This window comes from Pristis pectinata, chromosome 23, assembly GCF_009764475.1.
Source record: "Pristis pectinata isolate sPriPec2 chromosome 23, sPriPec2.1.pri, whole genome shotgun sequence".
NCBI classification, from domain to species: Eukaryota; Metazoa; Chordata; class Chondrichthyes; order Rhinopristiformes; family Pristidae; genus Pristis; species Pristis pectinata.
In genome coordinates this window covers 12701876-12726817 of record NC_067427.1, presented here as the reverse complement: position 1 = coordinate 12726817, position 24942 = coordinate 12701876, and the positions used below count along the sequence as shown (strand labels likewise).

General features: G+C 48.0%; 1 protein-coding gene across 1 annotated transcript in view; it reads right to left on the bottom strand.

Annotated features, from left to right (window-relative positions):
- Positions 1-2075: 2075 nt before the first annotated feature.
- Positions 2076-24942, bottom strand: part of LOC127582286 (hemicentin-1-like) — a 260770-nt gene continuing 237903 nt past the window's right edge. The window contains 13 exon segments of the mRNA XM_052037463.1: positions 2076-2433; positions 4321-4447; positions 8350-8422; positions 8424-8470; positions 11803-12081; positions 13192-13320; positions 14162-14239; positions 14242-14286; positions 17717-17836; positions 19139-19273; positions 20681-20741; positions 22089-22202; positions 24517-24638. Of these exon segments, the coding sequence (XP_051893423.1) occupies positions 2076-2433; positions 4321-4447; positions 8350-8422; positions 8424-8470; positions 11803-12081; positions 13192-13320; positions 14162-14239; positions 14242-14286; positions 17717-17836; positions 19139-19273; positions 20681-20741; positions 22089-22202; positions 24517-24638 (1688 nt within the window).

The following is a 24942-nucleotide window of genomic DNA, read 5'->3' as shown; positions in this document are numbered from 1 at the left end:
CTCAGGGGGAGAACAGGAAACATATTCTACCGTACGTGTCGGTGTGAACTCCAGTAAAGTTTTACCTTCTTCTGACCTCGTGTCTCCGGGAAACGTTTGGAGAGAATCAGAGGACTGTTGGACCGGCAGACCTGGATGTCTGGAGAGAGGAGACCCGGTACCTTGGGCAGGAGGTGCTGGGGATCTCAGGCAGTTGGTCCGAGTGCTGGAGGGGTTAGAACAGCAGCGAGACCCGGGGCTGGAGGTCTTCTGAGGGTGGGGGCTTTGTGCGGGAGGAGCTTCAGCTATGAAGGGGTTTGGGGGAGTGGTTTGGAGAGGGGGGAGGGTTTGGGGAAGGGAGGGGTTGGGGAGGGGAGGATTCGAGGGGGCTTTGTGGAAGGGTTGAGGGGGTTGGGGCAAGGGGAGGGTTTGAGGGGGTGTGGGGTGGGTTGGGGAGGGGTTGGGGAGGGGCAGGTTGGGGAGGGCAGTAGACAGCTGAGTGTCGGACGAGGGAGAGAGGGGGATTAGATCACTGAATGGTGGGGGACTTAAACGGGAGCACTAACCTGCTGGTAGAGGGGCAGAGAGAGGCAGAGAGGGGCAGAGAGGGGCAGAGAGAGGGAGAGAGGGGCAGAGAGTGTGGGGAGAGAGGGGCAGAGAGAGTGGGGGTAGAGAGGGGCAGAGAGGGGCAGAGAGGGGTAGAGAGAGGCAGAGAGGGGCAGAGAGAGGCAGAGAGGGGCAGAGAGGGGCAGAGAGGGGCAGAGAGAGGCAGAGAGGGGCAGAGAGGGGCAGAGAGGGGCAGAGAGGGGCGGCTGACGTCAGGATTAAAATGAAAAACAGGTGGGGAGCAGCAGGGAAGGAGCAGGAACCTGGGAGTTGATGAAAGATCCGCCTGGAGGTGAGCACCGGGTGGGACTGTTCGCTCCGTCAGGTGCCGCACACAGGGATGGGACAGACCGTCCAATGGTGGGTCTGTGGACCCCTGACGGAGAGAACCCCTGTCACACTCCCCAGCCGATGGCTGCTCCCCCAACACATGGAGTCACTCCCCTGCACTGTGAGCAGAACCTCACTGGTTTCCTCATCACAGGCGCTGGCCAACTGAGGGGACTGTCTGTCTTCAACCGACAGCATCACTGAGTTTAGAGAAGGACATGAAGGAAACACTCTGACGACGCTTTCAATAAATCCCTTCAGCACCACTATAATCCCAGTCAATCCAGGAATCAACAAGGTTTTGCTGCACAACCCTTCAACTCAGCCTCAGTGTGACATGAGCCGCCAGTCTCCACCTTCCCTGAAGACAGTGGCAGGTCTTTGTCCCGCCAGGGACCCAAACCATGTTGTATTGCACATCATGCAGAAACTGAATGGGGCTGTGGCTGCTTTACCCAGCAAGATATCGTTTTTACCTGTACTACCTTAATGTAACTGCACTGTGTAATGAATTGACCTGTATGATCGGTATGCAAGACAAGTTTTTCACTGTACCTCGGTACAAGTGACAATAATAAACCAATACCAATATCGCTTTAGCTCACTGGACAGTGGGCTCCCATCATGGCTCCATAGTTCATCATCACTGTTGAGAGCACGGATGTCGACCAACTGCAGTGTACACTGGGCTGCTCCAGGTTCCCCCTCTGGATCCACTAACCATCCCTGGTTGCTCTCAGGTGTAGAGTAGCTTCTTGGAATTGCTGGGTCCAAATTGTGCAGAGTTTGCCAGGGCATCAGTGACAGGCTAACCTGTCCTAATTTGGAAGATGCAAGCAAACTGTGTTCTTATAACTATCTGGGGTAATATTTGTCCTTGGAACAGAGTAATTTCAAGGCTCACGTTGTCACCCCACAGGCAGGTTTCCTGACTTCACGCTGGGAGCCAACACGGGAGAGCTCTGGGTTTCCGCAATGGTCTCTACACTTCGAGGAAGCATTGAGTCTGAGGGCCCGGTAGGTCTCTGCTGCGAGGGGAACACTGACACACTCAAATAAAAAATAAAACTATTGATCTATTTTTTTGTTTCAGGAACGTGGGAAAGGACAGAACGTTGAATGTCCACACACAGGCCCCTTCCTCGGCACGGGCAGCTGCCTCAGTACGGGTAGGGAGAGACGGCAATGAAGATGACAAAGACGCTCTGGTTCTTCAGCGCGCCGAGCTGGCTGTAGGTGGTGGCGCGCACCTTCAGCCGGAACACGCCAGGATCCGCCAGTGGGCGCAGAGTCTGCACGATGCCGCGGCCGCCCTCGGTGCGGATGGCGAAGGGGCTCCCCGGCTCCAGCTCGATGGCAGTGAAGTTGGTCTGGCTCTGCAGGACGCCGCGCTCCGAGAAGGCCGAGAGCCGGATCACATCGTGCTGGGCGGGGATGCCACTGGGGAGGGTCAGCAGCTTGTACTGGAGGGCGAGGGGTCCCGTCGCACAGTTCAGGAGGCAGCGGCGGAAACAGGTCCTGGGCAGGGGGCGCAAGAGGGGTCATAGACTCAGGGCAAGAACACCAACCCCTCCAACAAGCCCCCATCCACAAATCCACATCTGCCACTGCCCCAAAACCAAGGCTTCCCAACAGCGACTCCCCCCGACTACCGACTCCCCCACCAAATGCCCCACCACCCACTCCCCCACCACTGCCTCCCCCACCACCCACTCCCCCACTACCTACTCCCCACCACCCACTCCCCCACCACTGCCTCCCCCACCACCGCCTCCCCCACCACCCACTCCCCCCACTACCTACTCCCCACCACCCACTCCCCCACCACTGCCTCCCCCACCACCGACTCCCCACCACTGCCTCCGCCACCACCGACCCCCCCCCACTGCCTCCCCCACCACCGACTCCCCACCACTGCCTCCGCCACCACCGACCCCCCCCCACTGCCTCCCCCACCACCCACTCCCCACTCCCCACCACCGCCTCCCCCACCACCGCCTCCCCCACCACCCACTCCCCACTCCCCCACCACCGCCTCCCCCACCACCGCCTCCCCCACCACCGACTCCCCACCACCGCCTCCCCCCACCACCCACTCCCCCACCAGACTCCCCCCACCATCTACTCCCTCACCATTAACACCCCTTGCCTTCCCTCCCATGCCCTCAATCACCATATCCCCTCAAAATAACTTCTCCCAAACCAACCTCCCCAACACCGACTCTCCCTCATCCCCCGATGCCCCATCCACCATTCCCCCCAAACCAGCTCTCCCACCACCGATACCCCCAACGCCTTCTCTCCCAACTTCCCAAACACCACTTCCTCCCAAAGCAAATTCCCCATCAATGAGTCTCAGCTTTGACTCTCGGGCAAATGGGACTAGCTTAGATGGGCATCTTGGTCAGCATGGATGAGTTGGGCCGAAGGGCCTGTTTCATTGATGTATGACGCTGACTCTCCCGCCACTCAACACCCCTTTCCCCATTTCCCCAAAACCCCAAACTTCCACTTCATCAACCTCCAAATCCTCAACCTCCTACTCACCCACAGCGAGTTCTCCCTGTAACCACTCAGCTTCCTCCCGGGTGCTCTGGATTCCTCCCTGGTCCCAGACTCATGCTGGTTGGGAGGTTAATTGGCCACTGTAAATTACCCCACTTGTAGGTGGCTGGTGGGGGAAATCTGATGGAGTTGATGGGTATGTGAGAGAGAATAGGTTACAGAGAAATAAATGAGGCAAGTGGGTTGATGGCATTACTCAGTCAATCCAATCCCCCCATTTGTTTCTTTGTAACCCATTCTCTCATAGACTTGATGGGCTGAGTGGTCTCTTTCCACAGAGTCAGAAGCACAGAAGTTCACACCAACCATTAAGCACCTAACTACACTAATCCTACACTAACTCATGAACACTACCTCGTTATCTCTTTATTTAATTATTTTTGTAATTGATAGGTTTTTATGTCTTGCACTGTACTGCTGCCGCAAAACAACAAATTTCACGTCTTATGTCAGTGATAATAGATCTGATTCTGATTTCCACCAGCTCTCACCCCCTCCAGATTCCACCACTTACCTCCTGGTTAATTTACAGGCCAATTAATCAAGAATCCTTGAATGTGGGAGGAAACTCAAGCAGACCCTTTGGTCACAGGGAGAATGTGCAAACTCCACACAGGCAGCACCAGAGGTCAGGCTTGAACCTGCGTCGCTGGAGCTGTGAGGCAGTGGTTCTACTTGCTGCACCACTGTGCTGCCCTCCTGCGCCCTCCCCCCCCAAGTATGAGAAGCACTTCTCCTCTCACCATCTTTTGCTTCCATCCACCGCCCCTCCCTCCTCACCCTCCAAAGGACACCAGTGAGCCTGGATCCCCCCAGGTCCTCATTAACACGTCCTCCTACCCTGGGCTGGGTCCTCTGCGGTAGGTGGCAGGGCATGGGGTATCAATACATTGATGGCTCCCTCTCGTGTTGAAGCACATCTGGTTCAGACCACACTTAATGTTCTGCTCCCGGCATTCATCAATATCTGAAAAAAAGAGGTGAGGCTAGTGGGATGGTGGCTCTGTTAATAAAGCCACAAACCGACAATATTCCAAGTAAGGAGCACAGTTATCTCATTCACTCTGACACTCGGAAGCAACCTAGGCATTGAATCTGGCCATGGGGAGTGTTGGATTCCACTGTCTTAAGCAGTTTTTTTTAACATGTATAGTGTTTAATACACCTCAAGTTGCTGTACAAGGAATGGCTGCTTCTTAGCTTATTGGTTCGTCCATCAGGTGAATACATGTTTTTTCGTTGGTTGGTTTTGCCACAGGTATCTGATAGGTTTCCTGATTGGACTATTGTTAGCTAAGGAGTACCTCTTATCTCAGGTATAAAAGGTGTTGTTTTTGTTAATCTCTCTCTTGCTTCTCACTCTCTTGCTTATCTTGCGCTCTTGCTCTCTTCACTGCGCACCCCACCACACCACCCCCGTCCCCCCCAGCCCTAGCTCATCTTTGGTTCCTTTGTCTCGGCTCATCTCCCAGTAGTAAAGCTGGTGCCATGTGCTCTGTGACTGTTTTTTTGTCTTAAACTTTTCCAATAAAACTTTGTGAAGCACCAAGTTGTTTTCAGCTCATTCTTGAACTCCTGAAAGAACCTGTGGATTCGAAAATAACCGGATCCCACAGGAGGTACTCTGAGCCCTGTACAGCCACCTGTACTTTAAGGTGGCTGGGTCAAAGTTGGAAGGGCTGTCTTGGAGACTAGTTGGGCAAGTGACAGATTAGTCAATAACACTATAAGTGGTGTGAATATGGGATTGGGGTATCACCCCAGGGAGCCACACGAGTGGCATCGGTGCTGTGTTTTTTAAAAGAAAAAGATAACACTAATGATTGATCCGTACACCAAATGTAAAGGTTTGCGCTGTTTTATTGTTGTATATAATATGTTTTTTATGATGAATGAAGCCTATTTTGGAATAAAAAAAACTCAGCAGGCCAGGCAGCATCCATGGAGAAAAGCAGGCGGTCAACATTTCGGGTCAGGACCCTTCTTCAGGACTGAAGGTAGGAAAAGGGGAAGCCCGATATATATAGGATGGAAAAGCAGAGCAGTGATAGGTGGACAAAAGAGGGGAGGCAGGGTGGGCACAAGGTGGTGGTAGATGCAGGTAGGAGATAGTGATGGGCAGGTGCGGGGGAGGGGAGAGCAGATCTACTGGGGGATGGGTCCAAGGTAAGGAGAGAGAGGGAAAAAAGGGGGTAGAAAAAAAGAGAGAGAGGCTAGGAAAGGGAAGAAGAGAAGAAGCACGGTGAGGGGGTGGGGGTTTGTGGTTGTGGGGAAGGTGACCGTTTTGCAGAACACCTGTGCTTCTGTCCGTAACCACAATCTGCATCTCCCCGTTGCCAGTCACTTCAACTGCACCCCCCCGCCACCCCCCCCCCCCCCACACTATCACAGATATGTCAGTCCTCAGCCTCCTCCACCGCCAGGAGAATTCCAAGCACAAACTGTCATTTTCCGTCTTGGAACCTCGCAGCCTAACGGCACGAACATTGAATTCTCCCACTTTAGGCAATCCCCACCCCCCTTGCCCCCACAAACCCCCCCCCCCCCACACCATGCCTCTTCTCTTCTTCCCTTTCCTAGCCTCTCTCTTTTTTTCTCTACCCCCTTTTGTTTTCCTTTCCTTACCTTTGACCCATCCCCCGGTGGACCTGCTCTCCCCTCCTCCCCCACACCTGCCTGTCACTATCTCTTACCTGCATCTACCTATCACCACCTTGTGCCCACCCTGCCTCCCTCTTTTGGTCCACCTATCACTGCTCTGCTTTTCCCTCCTATATATTGGGCTTCCCCGTTTCCCTATCTTCCGTCCTGAAGAAGGGTCCTGACCCGAAACGTTGACCGCCTGCTTCTCTCCACAGATGCTGCCTGGCCTGCTAAGTTCCTCCAGCATCATAGGGTTTTTTCATCTAGATTTCCAGCATCTACAGTCCTTTGCTTCTCTGACAGATGAACCAAACCATCAGCCAACATGCTCCCACTATGTCTGTCTGATCCCACTGGCAAGACACTTCCACTAAAGATAGACTACAGAGCTCTGAGTTTTCCTCAGAACAGGATCCTTTCCCCATGACATTGAGTTGCCTTCCTCTGGCCCTTCTCTGTTGTACTTCTGGCATTTAACTATCTTATAGAGTTGAAAATGTAGGGTTGGGGCGAGAGGAGTGAGAGGAATTGGGATTTGTGACTGTGCCTCATCCTGGTCCATGATCTCACTTAATGTTATGGTGCCTCACTGCCACAATCACACCCTCTACACAGCGCGTGGAGGTGAATTGTTGGAAATGCCCAGCATGTCATCCAGCGTCTGAGGAGAGGGAAGCGGAGCTGACATTTCAGATCAACAATCTATCATCAGTGGCAGAAAAAGTTAGAAGATGCAACAGGTCGTAAATGGGCGCAGAGGCAGGGAAACGGGGTGGAAGGTGGGATTGTGGTGGTGGGGTCTGTGGGCGAGCGCAGTGAATGAAGAGGCAAAGGAAGGTAGGAGACAAAATGAGGGTGAATACATGACAAAAGCGGTGATGGAGGAAGAGAACAGTGGGTGGGCAAGAGTTGGATCTAGAGAAAGCGTGATTGGAAAGAACAGGATCATTGTCTAAAACTGTTGAGTCTGGAAGGCTGTAACTTGTCCAGTCAAAGAGGAAGTATCATTTCTTGAGCTGGCACTGAGTGTTATTGGACCAGTGTAGGAGGCTGAGGGCAGAGAGCTCAGGGTGGGAGAATTAGACTGACAGGTAACTGGAAGCTTGTGGTCACACTTACAGACCAAGCAGAGGCGATTTGTAAAATGGTCACCAAAGCTGGGTTTGGTCCCTCCAACGTGAGCACCAACTTAGTGTACAAATAGATCACTGTCTGAATGAAGTACAAACAGATCACTGTTTCCCTTGGAAAGAGGCTTGTGCTCAGGACAATAGGGTCAGAGTAGGTAAGGGCTGCTGGTTGGATCCATGGTAGGCGTTGTGAGAAGGGAAGGAATGTTGGAGGGTGATTAATGAGTGAACTGGTGTGACAAGGAGGTGGTCGACCTGGAATGTCAGGCCTGCTTCTCTCTCCACAGATGCTGGCTGACTGTGCTGGGTATTTCCAGAAATACACCCATGTACTGTGTAGAGGCAGTGAGGCAATGTAACATTGAATGAGATCCTGGGCCAGGAAGGACAAGGACCATGAATCTGGCAATCCTTCATTGTGCCATCCTCATTGAGGACCCTCACCATCCAGGACATGCCCTCTTCACATTACCACCATCGGGGAGGAGGTACAGGAGCCACACTCGGTGTTTCAGGAATAGCTTCTTCCCTCCGCCATCAAATTTCTGAATGGTCCATGAACCCATGAACATGACCTCGTTATTCCTCTTTTGCAGTATTTATTTACTTTTGTGACCTATAGTAATTTTTATGTCTTGCACTGTACTGCTGCCACAAAACAACAAATTTCACGACATATGTCAGTGATAATTAATCTGATTCTGATTCAATGCCGAAACAATTCATTTATGAAAAGGCAGGGCTTTTCTCTCTCCCCAGCTCTTGTGAGCAGGCCTGTGGATAATGGGAGAGAGCCGAGTCCTAATTGGCTGTGATGTTACTACAGTTGAATAGACTACCGATAGTCTCAGCATACATACACGCACACATGCACTCCCACTCACCACCAGTCCCTCCCAGAGGCACATCCAAGCCGACAACCCCTCCCTAGCCTGTACACAAAGACAAGTGACTGACCAGCCATGAGCCAAAGCTTCATGAGATAGTTAGTGAGTGGTGAAGGTTATTTCACTGATGGGGCAGCAGAGTGAGGAACCAGCCGCTGTGAGGACTCAGCAGAACCCATGTCTTTAGCTGACCAGCGACCAGCACTTACCCTGGCAGCTTCTTCCATTGGGCTGCAGTCGATAGCCAGGAGGGCACATGCACTGGTAGCTGCCCTGAGTGTTTCCTGCAGTCATGTTGGCAGAAGTTCCAAGTCTGACATTCATTGATGTCTGGAAGAAAGGAAAGCATACAGACATAAATCAGCCCAAGATTGCACCACCTCATTCTGCACTTCACCTCAGAAATCCTCAACGGCTTCTCTCCTGCTTGTTTCCTTCACTTTCCGCTCCCTCTTTTTAACAACAGGATGGGGTGCATTCCAACCAAGGCTGTGCTTCTAAAACAGATCAGTGGCTGGAGTGTGTGCTGAAATGTTCTTGAGTGAGGAACTGTGCTGAAAGGCTTGGCAAAGGGGTGTGTGGTTGGAGGATATAAATAACAGGCTCGGGTTCCTGGTAACAAACTGCTACCAGCCAGCTGTTGCACTCAGCTGGACTAGATCTCTAGTAGAAACTTGGTTCCCAGGGCCCATTCAGTCCTGGGCTTTCTGGCTTGTGAAGAGCAAGACCTGCTCGAAGCAATATATTGATGGATGGTTAAGCCAGGTACCCAGGCTCACCGGCACTGCTTGGATGTCTGTGATTGCTTCACAAGTGTTCAGAACCAATTAAAACTGAATTATTCCTTATAAATATTTTAAAATCATTACATTTTAAATTGATACATTCAAAAATGGTAGAGAACAGTTAGAAACATTTAAATTAACTCAGTTTAATTAAAAGTGTGTAAAGTACCTGAAACCTGCCTCACTCCCTTACAGCTGTTCCTCTCAGTGTAATGGCTAAACCTGCACAAGGTGTAAGGTAATGTGACCAGGTTCAGTGAACAGACGTCCCAGGGCATTTGCTGGGTAAATGCAGGGAGTTGGTGTTTCTGAATCCAATGTTGGATCCTCATTAAGAAGTCACGACTATAAGGAAGTTCGGAATTTCATTGTTCAAATAGTCATAAGGCGGAACATGGTTAGCTCCAATACCATGTGTCAGTTTATTTCAGGGAAGTTTGGGCCAATAATTCATACCATAATCTGCTTATGTTCAGGTCCTAAACTGGTTCACACATAAAAAAAAATACCGGAGGATACAATGAGACATGCACTGGCCCTCTATGCTTGACTCCAGTGCTGACGGAGAAGAGAACGTCTGTGAACACTACACGTTGCAGAAGTTTAAGAACTACCTTCGTGGATTTGATTGACAAACGGCTCCATCTAGTGGACACCAAACTCGTAGCTTTGCCAGCGGCTGCAGGGGCAGGGACCTGTCCCAATTGCTCACCGCATTCCTCAGCCTTTTAATCCTTTGTTGTTTTTCTTCATTGTCTTTTTCTGTCTGATGGAGAAGTTCTCCTTGAAATGTTGCTAGACTTTACTTCTTCAGATGCCAACACACTTGTGCACTACATTTGAATTTTTATATTCATTTGAGAGATGTGGGCTTCACAGGCTGAGCCAGCATTTAATTGCCCATGAAAAACATTTTCACCTAGATTACAGCATCTGCAGTAATCATCTAGAAACGTTGACCAGCTGCTGTTCTCCACGGATGCTGCCTGGCCTGCTGAGTTCCCCCAGCATCATCGTGTTTTCCATTTAATTGCCCATTCCTAGTTGCCTCTGAGAAGGTGGTGGTGAGCTGCTTTCTTGAACCCCTGCAGTCCTTGAGGTGTGGGTATCCCCACAATGCTGCTAGGGAGAGAGTTCCAGGATTTTGACCCAGTGACGGTGACGGACCGGCGATATATTTACAAGTCAGGATGGTGTGTGGCTGGGAGAGGGCAACTTCCAGGTGTTCCCGTGCTTTTTCTGCCCTTGTCCTTCTAGCTGGTAGCAGTCATGGGTTTGGAAGGTGCTGTCTACGATATCTTGGTGACTTGCTGCAGTGCATCCTGTAGATGGTACAAACTGCTGCTGCCTTGTGTCGGTGCTGGAGTGAGTGAATGGTAGTGGATGGGGTGCCTATCAAGCGGCCTGCTATGTCGTCTATGGTGTCGAGCTTCTTGGGTGTTGTTGAAGCTGCACTCATCCAGGCAAATGGAGAGTTTTCCCTCACACTCCTGTCTTGAGCCTGGCAGATGGTGGACGGGCTTTGGGAGTTAGGGTGAGTGACATACCGCAGGATTCCCAGCCTCTGACCTGCTGATTGTGTACATGGCGACTCCAGTTCAGGTTCTGGTTCCATTCATTTATTTATTTTTTCCACCTCATTTTTATACTTTTATTCTTTTTCTCTTTAATTCTCACACAATCCTCTTTTCTTTTACCCTCAAGCACCTATTATGAAATTAGCCACAGTGCACAAACCAATGCTAAATATATACTGTTTTTGTTTAATAGTTATTCATTCACAGGATGCAGAGATCTCTAGCAAAGCCAGGTTTTACTGCCCAGCTCTGAAAAGGTGGTGGTGAGCCACCTTGTGGGACTGCCTGCAGACCCTGTGGTGATGGGACACCAACCTGCTGTTGGGAGAGTGTTCCAGGATGTTGATCCTGTGACGTAGAAGGAGCAGTAAGTCAGGATGGAGTGGTTGGCTAACCTACAAAATGCAAGTTCCTAGAGTCATCTGGGAGACACAAGTCAAGAGGGTGATGGCACAGTCTTCACTTGCTCGGGTGAGTTCACTTCCATCAGTAAAAGAAGTTGTACATCATTCAGGGCCAAAGCAGCCCACTTCATTGATGCCCCCATTTACCAGCCTACATTCAATTCCTGCACCATCAGCACACTGCCTTGTACCGGAGACCACTGAGGTAACTCGACAAGGCTTCTTCAACAGATATCCCAAATTATAAAATTATGAGAGGCATAGATAAGGCAGACAGTCAGAATCTTTGTCTCAGTACTGGAGGACATGCATTTACAGTGAGGGGAGGGGGGGGTTGTTTAAAGGAGATGTGCGGGGCACGTTTTTGTTACACAGAGAGTGGTGAGTGCCTGGAACAGGCTGCCAGGATAGTGGTGGAAGCAGGTACAAGAGGGGCGTTTTAAGAGGCTAATAGATGGACACATGAAACGTGCAGGGAATGGAGGGATATGGATCGTGTGCAGGCAGAAGAGATGACGTTTAATCAGCATCACATACGCACAGACATCGAGGGCCGAAGGGTCTGTTCCTGTGCTGTACTGTTCTGTGTTTTATGGATCCAACCTGCGATCTCTATCGTGGAAGGACAAGTGGGGCAGCTGCATGTGAGTACCCACCACCTCCAGATCACACACTCTGTCCTGCCCTCCTAGCAGTCGATTTGTGTGGCGAGGACAGATAAATCAGACATCACCCACAGATGGTGATGGTGATAAATAAATAGATCTGTTTACCGCATATCGTTGGGAACAACGAACGATTGAAACTATGATTTCTTGTGGACAGGAATACTCACCAGTACAGGCTCCATTTCTCTCTCTGTATCCAGTGGGACACGGCTTCCTGTTGTCATGTACCAGCAAATTCCCTGTTTGTCTTCCACCCCAGCCAGGTGTAGAAGGGATTGACCTGGTTCTGGCCAGTCTGCTGGATGTGCTGAACTGACCAATGGAGACCAGCCTGGGGCCTGAAGCTTGTAAACTGTGCTGTGTTCTGCTTCGGCTTTTCCAGTCCCGCACAAGACTTGGCGTCGGCCAGGAGCTGCTTGCCGGGAGGGACACAAGCACTTGTAACTGCCCGCCAGGTTCCGCATTGGTAGCCGCAGGGCTTGGGCAGCTGCTGGCATTCATCCACATCTATTGCAACGAAATATACTGAATGTCATTAAAATCAGAAGCAGGTCACCGACCATCATACCCCAGACACCCACCATCTTCTCTGCCACTCTGAGCCTCGATCCCAGTGACCAACACAACAAGGGCTCCCACTCTCCTGTCAAGGTAATGCTCCATTGGCAGATGGTGCACTGGGATCTTCAGGGAACTCAGGTCCCCTTTTCAAAATTCTTGAAGCATAACTGCAGGACCTCAGAGAGCTTCAGGAGACCCATTCCCAAAGGTGTGAGTACCAGAACCCCTTTTAAACAGGAAAGTGGAAGCTTCACTGTTAATACTACTTTAAGTGGGGAGTAATTTTTCCATGGCCTCCTCTTCCAGTTGTCATGGATCAGTTACTTCTATTGCTGGAAGCCTTTGTTAAGGTTGCCCAACCTCCAGGACTGCCCTGAAGTCATTTTATCTCCAGGGATGCAATATTAATCCCTTAGACACTGCTTCAACACCTCTGGATGAAAATTAGAAGTACATTTATTAGTTGGCAAAACATAAAACTGCCCTGAAAGTTGATAATCCAGTCAATGAAGGTAGAGACCTTTGGTTTTTAATTGCTATGGCACAGTAGTGTAGTGGTTAGCGTAATGCTATTACAGCGCCAGCGACCCGGGTTCAAATCCAGCCACTGCCTGTAAGGAGTTTGGTACGTTCTCCCCGTGTGGCTGCGTGGGTTTCCTCGGGTGCTCCGGTTTCCTCCCACATTCCAAAGACGTACGGGTTAGGAAGTTGTGGTGTGCTATGTGGCGCTGGAAGCGTGGCGACACTTGCGGGCTGCTCCAGAACACAATGCAAAAAGATGTGTGTTTCGATGTACATTTGACTAATAAAGATATCTTATCTTATCTTGGTGATGTCAGGCTGGGGGTAATGAGTATTGGTGGATGTAAAAGACCAGAATGGGACTGCCTGAGCTGACATTTCCTGCTAACAGAATCTACCTGATTCCAGGCCTGCACCGATGCTGAGTTACACCCTGCTGCACCTTGGTGGTGGATGCAGCGTCATTGGGGATCAGAGATCTTCTGACCTTCCTGCCCTGGATTTTGACCCCCTCACCTGCTCTCAGCTACTTACCCAGACACGGTCTTCCCATCCCCTGTGAACGGTAACCCCGAGGGCAGCTACACTGGTAACTGCCCACCGTGTTCTCACACTTTTGGTTGTAGCGGCACATGTGGGTCCCTCCTTTGCACTCGTCAACGTCTACAGAAAGGAATATTGGTTAGAGAGTTGGGAAAGCAGGACATTCCGAATGCAGCAACAAATAAGGTACTGGAGGAACTCAACGGGATTCTGGAGGGGAACCTGTGAATGTTTGTCATTTCCTGATGAATTCTGTTAAGATGCCTGGTTAGTGTGTAGTACACCCTGACAAGTACTTGTGCAACATGGCTTTTGATAAAATATATTTATATCTAGCCTAAAATTAGCATTTACCTGAATGTACCAACATAATCTTGCACTCATGTAACATCTTCATTGTCCCACAGGATCAGTACCAGAAAAAAAAAGCTAATGCCCATCCAATGGGGAAAGTTTTAGGACAGAAATGTGATTGTTTGGTCAATGCTTAAGGAAAACCGTAAGGGTACAGAGAGAGGTGGAGAAGTTTCGGGAAGGAATTGCAGCGATTGGCTTGACATGTCTGGGAATGTTGGGGCTAAGGGAATTGGAGATGCATGCGAGACTGAATCAGAGGAATGCACAGAGATAAGGAGTTGGAGGGGAGATGGGAAGGGCCTTGGAGGACTTTGAACAAGACGTAAATTCTGAGGTGTTGGATGGAGAGTGAAGGCAGGCCAGTGAGCAAACAGGGCAACTGGGCTTGGTGCATGTTGTATATGGGCAGCAGCACTGAATGACTTAAGGTAATAAAGAGTAGGAATGTGCTCACTCCTCCAAGCCAGCAATACCTTATTGTATGCATTTAGTTTCTGGACATAGACATTAAACTAAAACATGGCTCAGAAAGTGGCTGGACTGGGAAAGTGCTTTGGGGAAGTACTTCGTACCGATGGTTGGGGAGCTGAGGTGTGGTACTTACCGCCACAGGTTCCACTGAGTAGCCGGATGGTGCCACGAGGACAGCTCTCGCTGCAATGGTAACCTCCCTCGGTGTTTGGCATTCCTGGTCCGGGTGGCAGACATTCATGTTGCATTCATTGATATCTAGGATTGAAACATTGGGGTTGTTCAGGCAGATCGTTGATGACTTTCTTCATTGAATACCTCAATTTCAGAAGTCTCACCTGTGTTTTTTAAATTCCTTCGTGCCCCTATGTAGGATTATATAGTTTATAGGGCACAGAGACAGACTAGCACTTATGCTCCACTCAGTCATTCTGGTGGGAAAAAGCCCCCGAGTGCCCTCAACTCCAGACCCCACTAAGTATTGTGGCATTAGGTCAAACATGCACTACATCAAGAGAGCTTTTGATCATGGTAAAACTTAAACCAATAGGCATCAAGAGAAAGCACTCCCATGGTTAGAGTCGTATTGCACAGGAAGGAAGGTGGTTATGGTTGTTGGGAGTCAAGAGCCCAGTCACAGGACATCGCTGCAGCAACTCCTCAGTGCTGTGTCCTAGGTCTTCCCTTCCTTCATAAAGTCAGACATGGGTGTTATTGACGACTACACAATTCCATATGCAGCTCTTCAGAAATGAAGCAGTTCATATCTGTATGCAGCAAGACCTAGACAACACTGAAGTGTGGGCTGATAAGTGGCAAGTAACAGTCATATTTTATATTTCTCATGACTTAGGAGGAGACTGTTCAGCCAATCGAAACCATGACGGCTCTCAGAAACAATCCCATCATCCTATTCCCCTGATTATTTCCCAGTACTCTGTTCTCTCTCCTGTGCCCGTCAACTCCCCTTTGATTGTCCTGGCCCCACTTACACTAGGAGCAATTTACAGTGGCCAAATAACTTTTCAACCAACATGCCTTTGGGATGTGGGAGAAAACCAGGGCATCCAGGGGAAACCCACGTGGCCATGGAGAGAATGTGCAAACTCCATTCTGAAAGCACTGGAGGTCAGGGCTGATCTCAGGATTGTGTGTAACCACTGGGATATCAGGAAACTCACTTACCCACACACTACATACACATCGCTACCAAATTGCCAAGAAGCAAACATCTCCAATAAGAGACTGTCTCACCATCTACCCTTAATATTCACTGGCATTATCAATGATAAGTCACCCACTAGCAATATCCTGGGCTCATCGAATCATAGAACAGTACAGCATAATACAGGCCCTTCAGACCATAATGTTGTGCCGACCTTTAAACCTCGCCTAAGATTATCTAACCCCTTCCTCCCACATATCCCTCTATTTTAAATTCCTCCATATGCTTATCTAACAATCTCTTGAATTTGACCAATGTACCTGCCTCCACCACACCCCAGGCAGCACATTCCATGCCCCAACCACTCTCTGGGTAAAAAACCTTCCTCTGATATCTCCCTTGAACTTCCCACCCATTACTTTAAAGCCATGCCCTCTTGCATTGAGCATTGGTGCCCTGGGAAAGAGGTGCTGGCTGTCCACTCTATCTATTCTTATTAATATTTTGTACACCTCTATCATGTCTCCCCTCATCCTCCTTCTCTCCAAAGAGTAAAGCCCTAGCTCCCTTAGTCTCTCCTCATAATCCATACTCTCCAAACCAGGCAGCATCCTGGCAAATCTCTGCACCCTTTCCAACGCTTCCACATCCTTCCTATAATGAAGCGACCAGAACTGGACACAGTACTCTAAGTGTGGTCTAACTAGAGTTTTGTAGAGCTGCATCATTACCTCACAGCTCTTAAACTCAATCCCACGATTTATGAATGCTAACATTCCATCAATGACTAGAATCTCAGCTGGACTAGCCACATGGCTCCAAGAGCAGGTCAGAGGCTGGTTATCCTGTGGCAAGTGACAACAAAGTCTTTCCACCATCTGCAAGTCAGGAGCATGATGGAGTACTCTTCACTCGCCTGGATGAGCGCAGCTCCTACAACTCCTTAGAAGCTTAACAGCATCCAGGGTAGAGAAACTGCTTGATTGGCACCCCATCAAAATATTGTACTATTTTGTTTAATGTTTCAATTTCAAGTTTCTCTTTGCCTTTCTAACTGCTGCTTTGACTCCTTTCCTCATTCCCTTCATATTCTCTCTGCTGTTTTTGTACCCAGTGTAAGACATTCTCCTTCCTCTCATTTGTTCCCTAAAATGTCTTCATTCATTCACAAAGTCACATTGGAATTGGAATTGAGTGTTGGAATTGAAATTAGAACATGAGTGTTTGGTTTGTACCTGCTCGAATCAGGATATATTTTCTCCTCCAATTCGGGTCTTTTGAGGATTCCAAAGTTGCGATTGCTCCACCATTGGTGGATGAGCCTTCTTCCAACAGGAATTGACTCCCTAAACCTCCCCACCTCCTTTAACAGGCTCCTTAGAACTTTTTGTTCTCACTCTCTAACTGCCTTCATTTCATACATTTTGTTAATTTTCTCTCTCTAAGTGTGTCCATTAAACCTACAGACCAGATGACCTCTATAAAACTTCTCCATGGCAACCCTGGCCTCAACCTGTCAGAGATATTCCCTTTGTCCTATCCATCCATCCACCCCTTTACTTCTACTGCAACTTAACACCAACGGTCTCTCTCTTCCCCTAACCTGAAATGTTAACCATGTTTCTCTCTCCACAGATGCTGCCTGACCTGCTGAGTGAACACAGAACAGCACAGGAACAGGCCCTTCAACCCATGATATTGTGCTGAACTAATTAAGCTCATGATGCCTAATTAAACTAATCCCTTCTTCCTGCACATAGTCCAAAGCCCTCCATTCTCTGCATATTCATGTGTCTATCTAAGATCCTCTTACACGCCTCTACCATATCTCCATCAAGTGATTTTCTGTTTTATTTCAGAGCTCCAGCATCAGCAGTTTCTTGATTTTCAAGGATACAGAGGCACCGATGAAGATACATAAAAGATCTACAAGGACAATGTCAGAACTGAGAAGTTAGAATCACCAGGAGATTGACAGATTGCCAAGGGAGGGCCTCAGAGGCTATGGAAGGTTATAACAGGGCATTTGCAGAAGTTTCCTCTTGCTGGAGAGTCCTGAACCAGGAGTCTTTGATGTTAGATGATCACTGACAAACCCAAAAGGGATGTTGGGGAACCCCTTTAGCCCTGACGCAGGGTTTTGACACAAAACGTCGACAATTCCTCTTCCCCACAGATGCTGCACAACCTGGTGAGTTCCTCCAGCAGTTCTTTTGCTCTTCAGCTCGAGAGCGATTAGAATATAGAACTTGGTATATGTAAGAATGGTCGTGGTAATGGATTCCAGGGACGAACATGTGATGGAGAAAGGATCAGAAGAAGGTGTGAGGAGGCTTGTGAGGAGCAAACTCTGGCATGGACCATAGATTCCCTGTTGTCCATTCCAAGTGGATCTGCAATCAGCTTGAGTAAATGACTGTGATTTTCTTTTCCCCTTGGTTTCTGTTTTTATTGGGAGCTTTATTAAAGATAGAGTTTAAAACAGAATCAAAGACAGACTTTGGCAAATGAACAGGTACTCACCAACACAGCGCTGTGCCAGGAGCTGGTAACCAGGCTCACATGCACACCAGTAGGTGCCAATGGCATTGAGGCAACGCTGATGACAAGGAGGGCTGCCTGACTCCTTGCATTCATCGACATCTAATAGGAAATATGCAAAAAGAAATTGTCTTTAAAATCTACATTCATCCACCGCTGTCCTATGTTAGTGGCTCCTGGGTACAGGAGTGAGGTCTGGTTTGATCTCAGCCAGCAGAGTGACAGGGCATCATGCAGGGAGGGAGGAAAGAACAAAATCAGCCAAATATCCTTCTTGATCTGAGAGTAATCCAGTGGATGCGGTCCTCAGACAAGGTGGATCAGGGGCAGGATTGGGCGTGAAATTCCTCATGGTTGAATTGCCTGCTGCTACACACTGCTTCAGTTAACGTTTGAAAAATAAGCACCAAAAGAGTGAACTAAAGATTACCTGCATGCAATGAATTCCTTAACAAAGTCTGCTTTACCTCCTGTCTCAACTGTCTCACCTCTGATTCAGGATTTGAGGGCTCAAGTCCTGCTCCAGAGACCTGGGCTGCAGTGCAGTACTGAGGGTCCTGCTGAACTGTCAGAGGTCCTGTTTTACAGGTGCTACTTTAAAACTGTCTGCCTCATCAGGTGGATACAAAAAGCCCACAGACCTTTGAAGAAAGCGGGGCGTACTTGCCCGTGACGTGGGAAATATTTACTTCTTAACTACTATCACTGGACACACATGTTCTGTCATTATTTCTGCTTGTAGGATCTTGCTGTGTTCACGTCGACTGTTGAACTTCCAACCGCATAACAGTATCTACATCTTAAAGGACTTCATTGACTGCAAAGTTACGAAAGGTACCACGGATATTTAAATGTCTCATCCTTGTAAGGTTTAGTTCCATGCTATAGATTTTCACTAATGTGTTACACTATGAGTCAAGGGATGTAATGCAATGTTAATTCTGACTCTGGCAGCGGGAAGCACAGTGCAGAGGGTGGGATGTCACCTCAGGAACCAGGAAGTCAAGGAAGGAGGAGAGAACAGGGAGCCATGGGGGAAGGAGGGGGTGTGGAGGAAAAAGTGGGGGTTGAGGAATGGAGGAAGGAGGGACATAGAAACAGGGAAGACCTGTGGTGCGGAGGAGAAGAGTGGAGGAGGGAGCGAGGCATGGGGAAGGGGAAGAGGAATGGATAAGAAAAGATGAAGATATGAAGGGAACGAACAAGGAGTGAAGGATGGGCCGTTGACCCACTCTAGTTTTTGTCCATCACAAGCTTTGATCTTGAGGGACAGTGTGAGGGTTAGTAGATCCCATGGTTCTTTGACACAGCTGATCAATTCACTATTTCAACACCACTGGATTAATTTTTCCTGGCAGACAATTAATCCTTTAACATAGGTGCCATGCCAAGCACATGCCATACCTTCACAACCAGGTCCTTTTGTGGACCGCTTGAAGCCAATTCCACAATGCACCAGGCAGCGGTACGACCCTGCCTCATTCTGACAGTCTTGGCCAAAGTGACACATGTGGGTCCCGAGCTGGCATTCATCAAGATCTGCCAATAAAACCGAAAACAGGACCATCAATGGGAGGATTTGTTGGTGGGATGGAGCAGAGCTGGAGGAGGCTGGCATTAACACCAGCACACACCAAATGGCCGGTTTTCTCTGCCTGTAAGTTCAATGCTATTGTCTGTTAGGAGCCCTACTTCACAAACCTATCTCAATACCATGGGCACCATCTCCTGGCAATGGCACTCATTACCAAAACCTGTAGTGGTGAAACAGATGGAGCTCCTCAGTTACAGAGATAATTCTGACTCTCAGTGGAAAGTCTGTGGACAGAGGAGGAGGACATACCCTCCATATTTCCACCAAGAACACAAGAGCAGCTGCTGCTATCTGGATAACACAAGTAAACGGCAGAAGACCGTAAGTCAGATGGGAACAGACAAGGCAAAGGACCAACAAACTGACTTCATGGAAATGTAGAAAAGAAAGGAAGCAAGAAGGATATGTGACCAGGTGGGCAGATGAAAAATTCAGGTGATGACTGAGTATCTGGCATCTTTCTTCCAATTGTTTAACAGCCTGTTGTTGCAGCCTTTACCAGCAAGGGGACTAACAGCAGCAATGTTGCAGGAACACCATCAGCTCTCGCTTCCCCTCCTGGTCACACATGCCGACTTGCACATACACCTTTAATGTTTTTTTAATCAATACTGGGTCAATGCCTCGAATGTTCAGGGATAAGACCCACCCTCCTTTCACAGTGCAACCAGGGAGGAGCAATAAATGCAGCTTTTCCAGTGTCACCCACAGCTCAAGAGCAATGTAATATCGGCAAGGGATAGGGAATACTTTTACAATATGGTCCTAAGTGTCCTATCAATCGGGTGTAAACCTCTGTTCCATAAAGTGCTTTTAAACAGCGTCTCCCACTGCTCAATGTGACCTTTTTCACTCACGCACCAGCCATGGATTTGATGTTAATCAGTGATGATTAGGAACATTTTGTATGTAAACCTGTACTCACTGATAACCAGCTGATGTCAAACCACAGCAACATAAGAAACAGAAGCAGGATTACGCCGTCCAGCCGTTCGTGTCTGCTCTGCGATTGCCTAAGATCACGGATGACCTTCTACCTCAGTACCACTCTCCTGCAATGACCCCGTAACCCTCAGTTCCCCAAATCCTTAACCCCAAGTCCACTCCACATTGATTCACAGAGGCAGGGAAAGAGAAGAACCTCATTCCAGCCTGGAGTAATGGAAGCCCCATTTCTCTGACAAATATTTCAGCTTTTGCAGACAACTGCTTTAGAGAGTGTAGCAACGACAGCTGGCTTTGGAATTATGTTGGTCTCTAGGGCAGTTTCACAACTTGAATACAAAAACCTTGAGGCAACTGGAGTTCCATCTAACAACCCTTCTTAAGCACCCATAACAATCAGAGCTTACCTGTGCAGTAGAAGGTTGAGTCAAGTAAAAAATCCCTCGGGACACTGCTCTCCTTTGGAATCTGAAACATACGGCAAGTGGGATTCAAATAAGAGCTCAGTGGGAAATTTACTCTTATGAAAAGGATGACATAAACACCTTACTATATCCAGTGACTAAACCATTGCCTTCAGGCCAGTTTTGTTGGCATATCCCTTAGCAGTTCCACTCATATCCCTGGTTTGTGAAGAACAGTTTTTCAAGCATTTAATTAGTCTCGGAGAAAGAATCTCAGAGGAATTCACCCCGAGGGGTTTGTGAATGAGAACCCCTCCCCAAAAAGAAGCCCTGATGTTAAGAATCCATCAGTTTACAGCCCATGGTAATGTTGATTTGAGTCATGCCAGGGGGAGGCACTAAAGAGCAGAAGGAAATACTGGGATTCTGAGGGATGGTGACATGTGTTCTGGAGTCCTGGTCAATACTGACCATTCACTCAAACCGAATTCAATAAAACTGGAGATCTGCCCTTAACACACTCAATGATTTAGAACAGCTTCTTCCCTTCTGTCATCGGATTTATGAATGGTGCACTATTTATTTATTTTGTAATTTATAGTAATTTTAAAGTCTCTGTACCACACTGTTGCTGCAAAACAACAAATTTCACATCATATGAGTCAGTGATATTAAATCTGATTCTGACTCTGTTATATGTGACTTGGTTGCTCGCAGTCTGGCTGCTATTTTCTCCCTGCGTTAATTCAAGGGCTGTACGACACTTTGGAACATCTTGAGGGCATGAGAGACAAGGTGGAGGAATGTTATCTCCCTCCCTTTCTAATGGCGAGCTAGAGTATGCAGATAATCCATGTTTGCTCAGAGGCCAAGCTCCAAGATGTTGTTGGCTCATTCACCAGACCATGCGAGCGGTTGGGCCTCACACTCAACATCAAGAAGATCAAGGTCCATTACCAACCTGCCCCTACAGCATCACACTGCCCGCCAGCCATATAGGTCAATGATGGGATCTTGCAAAACGTGGACTACTTCCCAGATCTTTGGAGCCACCTCTTGACAAAGGTAGATACTGATGATGAAATTCACCACTGGGCAGAGTTAAGGAAAGGGTTTGTTGAAGATCAAGACCTCAGACCTGCATAAAATTTATGTTCTAGTGGGCAGCGGGAACCTAGGATACTGAGATTTTTATTTTGATGGATTTCAGGGGAAAACTTATTAATAGAGAAAATACTGGGTACTGAGAGACAATGAGATGGCAGTTTCTGTAACTTGAGTGCTTTACCTTTCCTGAAGGAGGTTGTGATGTGGAACTCAGCTCCTCCGTTTCTCAGAATAGTGGATGGAGAGGTACTCTGCCTTCAGAATCTGTAAGACAGAAGGCTGGTGGCCCAGAGTAGATTCATACACAATGGTTGTGGTTACACTTGAAGGAAATAGGAGAGCCGTCCTGGAGGAACATTTGGGTCGACCATCCATAGAGCTGCCCAGGACCCGTCTGTATGTAACTTTCACTGAAATCCTACATTTAAAAAAGTACATTTTGGACCAGAATTAATTCAGCCTGATCTACAGGTTCATTATTCACAGATATTCATGGTAAGCTGGATTTAAAGATTTCTGTTGTGTTCTGTCCCACCTTCTACCAATGCTAAAATACAAACATGTGAATGAAGGAGCAGGTGTAGAACACTTTGCTCTTTCAGCCTCATCCACCATTTAATAAGATCTGATAACCTCCACTCCATATTCCTGTCTCTGCATTGAAAATGTTCATCCCCTTGTGTAACAAGAATCTAACTCTGCCTTAAGAATATTCAAAGATTCTGTTTCTACTGCTCTTTGTGGAAGAGAATAACCTTGAGGGAAATAATTTCACCTCATCTCTCTTAAATGTGTGAGCCCCGATGTTTAAATAGTAACTCCAGTTTTAGGTTCTTCCATAAGAGGAAACATTCTTTCAGCATTCACTCTGTCAAGATCTCTCCGTTCTAATGTGTTTTAATGTGACTGTTTTACCTCTTGAAGCCAAGGTAATGACCACACAGAACATGATAGCCTGTCTGTACCCTGTGTTGACCCAAGGCATGGTTCAAGTGGAGGGCAATGGAGGGACACTTGGAGCAGTAACCCAGGCTGGTCCTTCTCTCCAGAGATTGGTGTGCCAACTTGGGGCAGCTGCGCCTCCAAGAACACTCCTGCCATATCATCGTGATAGCTGGCAGATACCCTCATTTCCACACAGAGGAATCAACCTAGAAAATTCGATGAGTAAATTAGAACTGTGAGGTACAAGCCGAGAGGCAGTTCAGGTCAAGCACTGAGAACTGAAGCTAAGCTACCCGGGACCTTGCACTGAGGTTTAAGAGTTAGGTCTGAGAAAGGGTATCAGTGTGGGAGTCATGGGACAGTCGAGATGCTGAGGTGCATTCAGTTCCTTTGTTCTCATCCACTCGGCCAAGAAAGCTCACCAGTGCCTCTACTTCCTCAGGAGGCTTAAGAAATTTGGCACGTCCCCCTTGACACTCAGCAATTTTTATTCGATGCACCATAGAAAGCATCCTATCTGGATGCAGCACGACTTGGTATGCAACTGCTCTGCCCAAGACCACAAGAAACTGCAGAGAGTTGTGGACACAGCTCAGCACATCACAGAAACCAGCCTCCCCTCCATGCGACTCTGTATATACTTCTTGCTGCCTCAGTAAAGCAGCCAGCATAATCGAGAATGCCACCCATCCCGGACATTCTCTCTTCTCCCCCCTCCCATCGGACAGGAGATACAAAAGCTTGAAGGCATTTACCACCAGGCTCAAGGATAGCTTCTATCCCGCTGTTATAAGACTCTTGAAACGGTTCCCTAGTACGATAAGATGGTCTTTCGACTTCACAATCTACCTTGTTATTACCTTGCACCTTATTGTCTACCTGCACTTCACTTTCTCTGTTGCTGTTACACTTTACTCTGTATTCTGTTATTGGTTTACCTTGTACTACCTCAATGCACTGTGTAATGAATGATCTGTATGAACGGTATGCAAGACAAGTTTTTCACTGTACCTCGGTACAGGTGATAATAATATTGGTCTGGGGGTGGATAATGGGGAATGTTGCATGTCTTGGGTATGGGTATAAATACATGGGACATAGACCAATAAGGAGAGGGCAAAGACTCTAAAGGAGACATGTCCTCAGAGATGCACTCAGAAATGACCACATTCAGAATAGCACTGATGGAGCTTTCTTTATTTACCATTGGCAACACCAGCATTTATTGCTTAACCCTACCTGTCCATGTGGACGTATTTAAGAGGTACCCACCACTGGTGTGTCTTTAGTCACATACATGCCAGTCTACGTAAGAACATTATTTAAACATAGAAGTTTTTACAACAATGCAGTATTTTTGTGCTCATTGTTCCTGAGACTAGCATTTTAATTCCAGGTTTATTTAATTACTGGAACTTAAAAACCGCAATGCCATGGTGGGATTTGAACTCGTGTTTCTGAATCAATAGTTGAAAACTCTGGCTGTTAGTGTAGTCACTTAACCACAGTGCTGGGAACACCAGATAACTGGAGAAATTCTTGGCTGGATTTGGGGTTGAGAAAATGCTCAAGGAAGAGAAAGAAAACACAAATGCTTTGAAAGGAGCAGCTCTCAGTAAAATTACACAAAGTTAACATTTTCAACACAAGACCAAGAAAGTGCCTGAAACCTGCTCTGAAACACTAAATGGTGAATCAGCAAATTAATGAAAATGTGTCATTAACCATGACAAGGTATATGACCATTGGCCTTCACTACAGCAGGCAGGTTAAAGAGGTCTACTCACCTTCACAGCAATGTCTGCACTCGCAAGGATTCTGGGGACATTACCATTGATCACAATATCGAACAGGAGCACTCCCTCTGCATCTACACCACGGGCAACATGGGTCATTCGAAGGATTTCACCTGAGGATTGCAAACTGCAGTCAATACATCGGGCTGCACAAACACAGCACAGTGTTGGGAGTCTGCACCCACCCAATGAAGGTACTGGGCCAGAATACTCACCAATGTGCAGGATAAGTAAATGGCAATTAATGCAAATGATCACTGGCTCCATACAAGATTCTCAGCACGGGTTTATATTGACAGCTACAGGGCAGGCCTTCTACAGTCAGTAGTGTTCAGAGTGGGTCTCCTACTCCCACAGAATGGTCTCCTAGTCTTACACACACACACACACACACACACACACACACACACCACACAC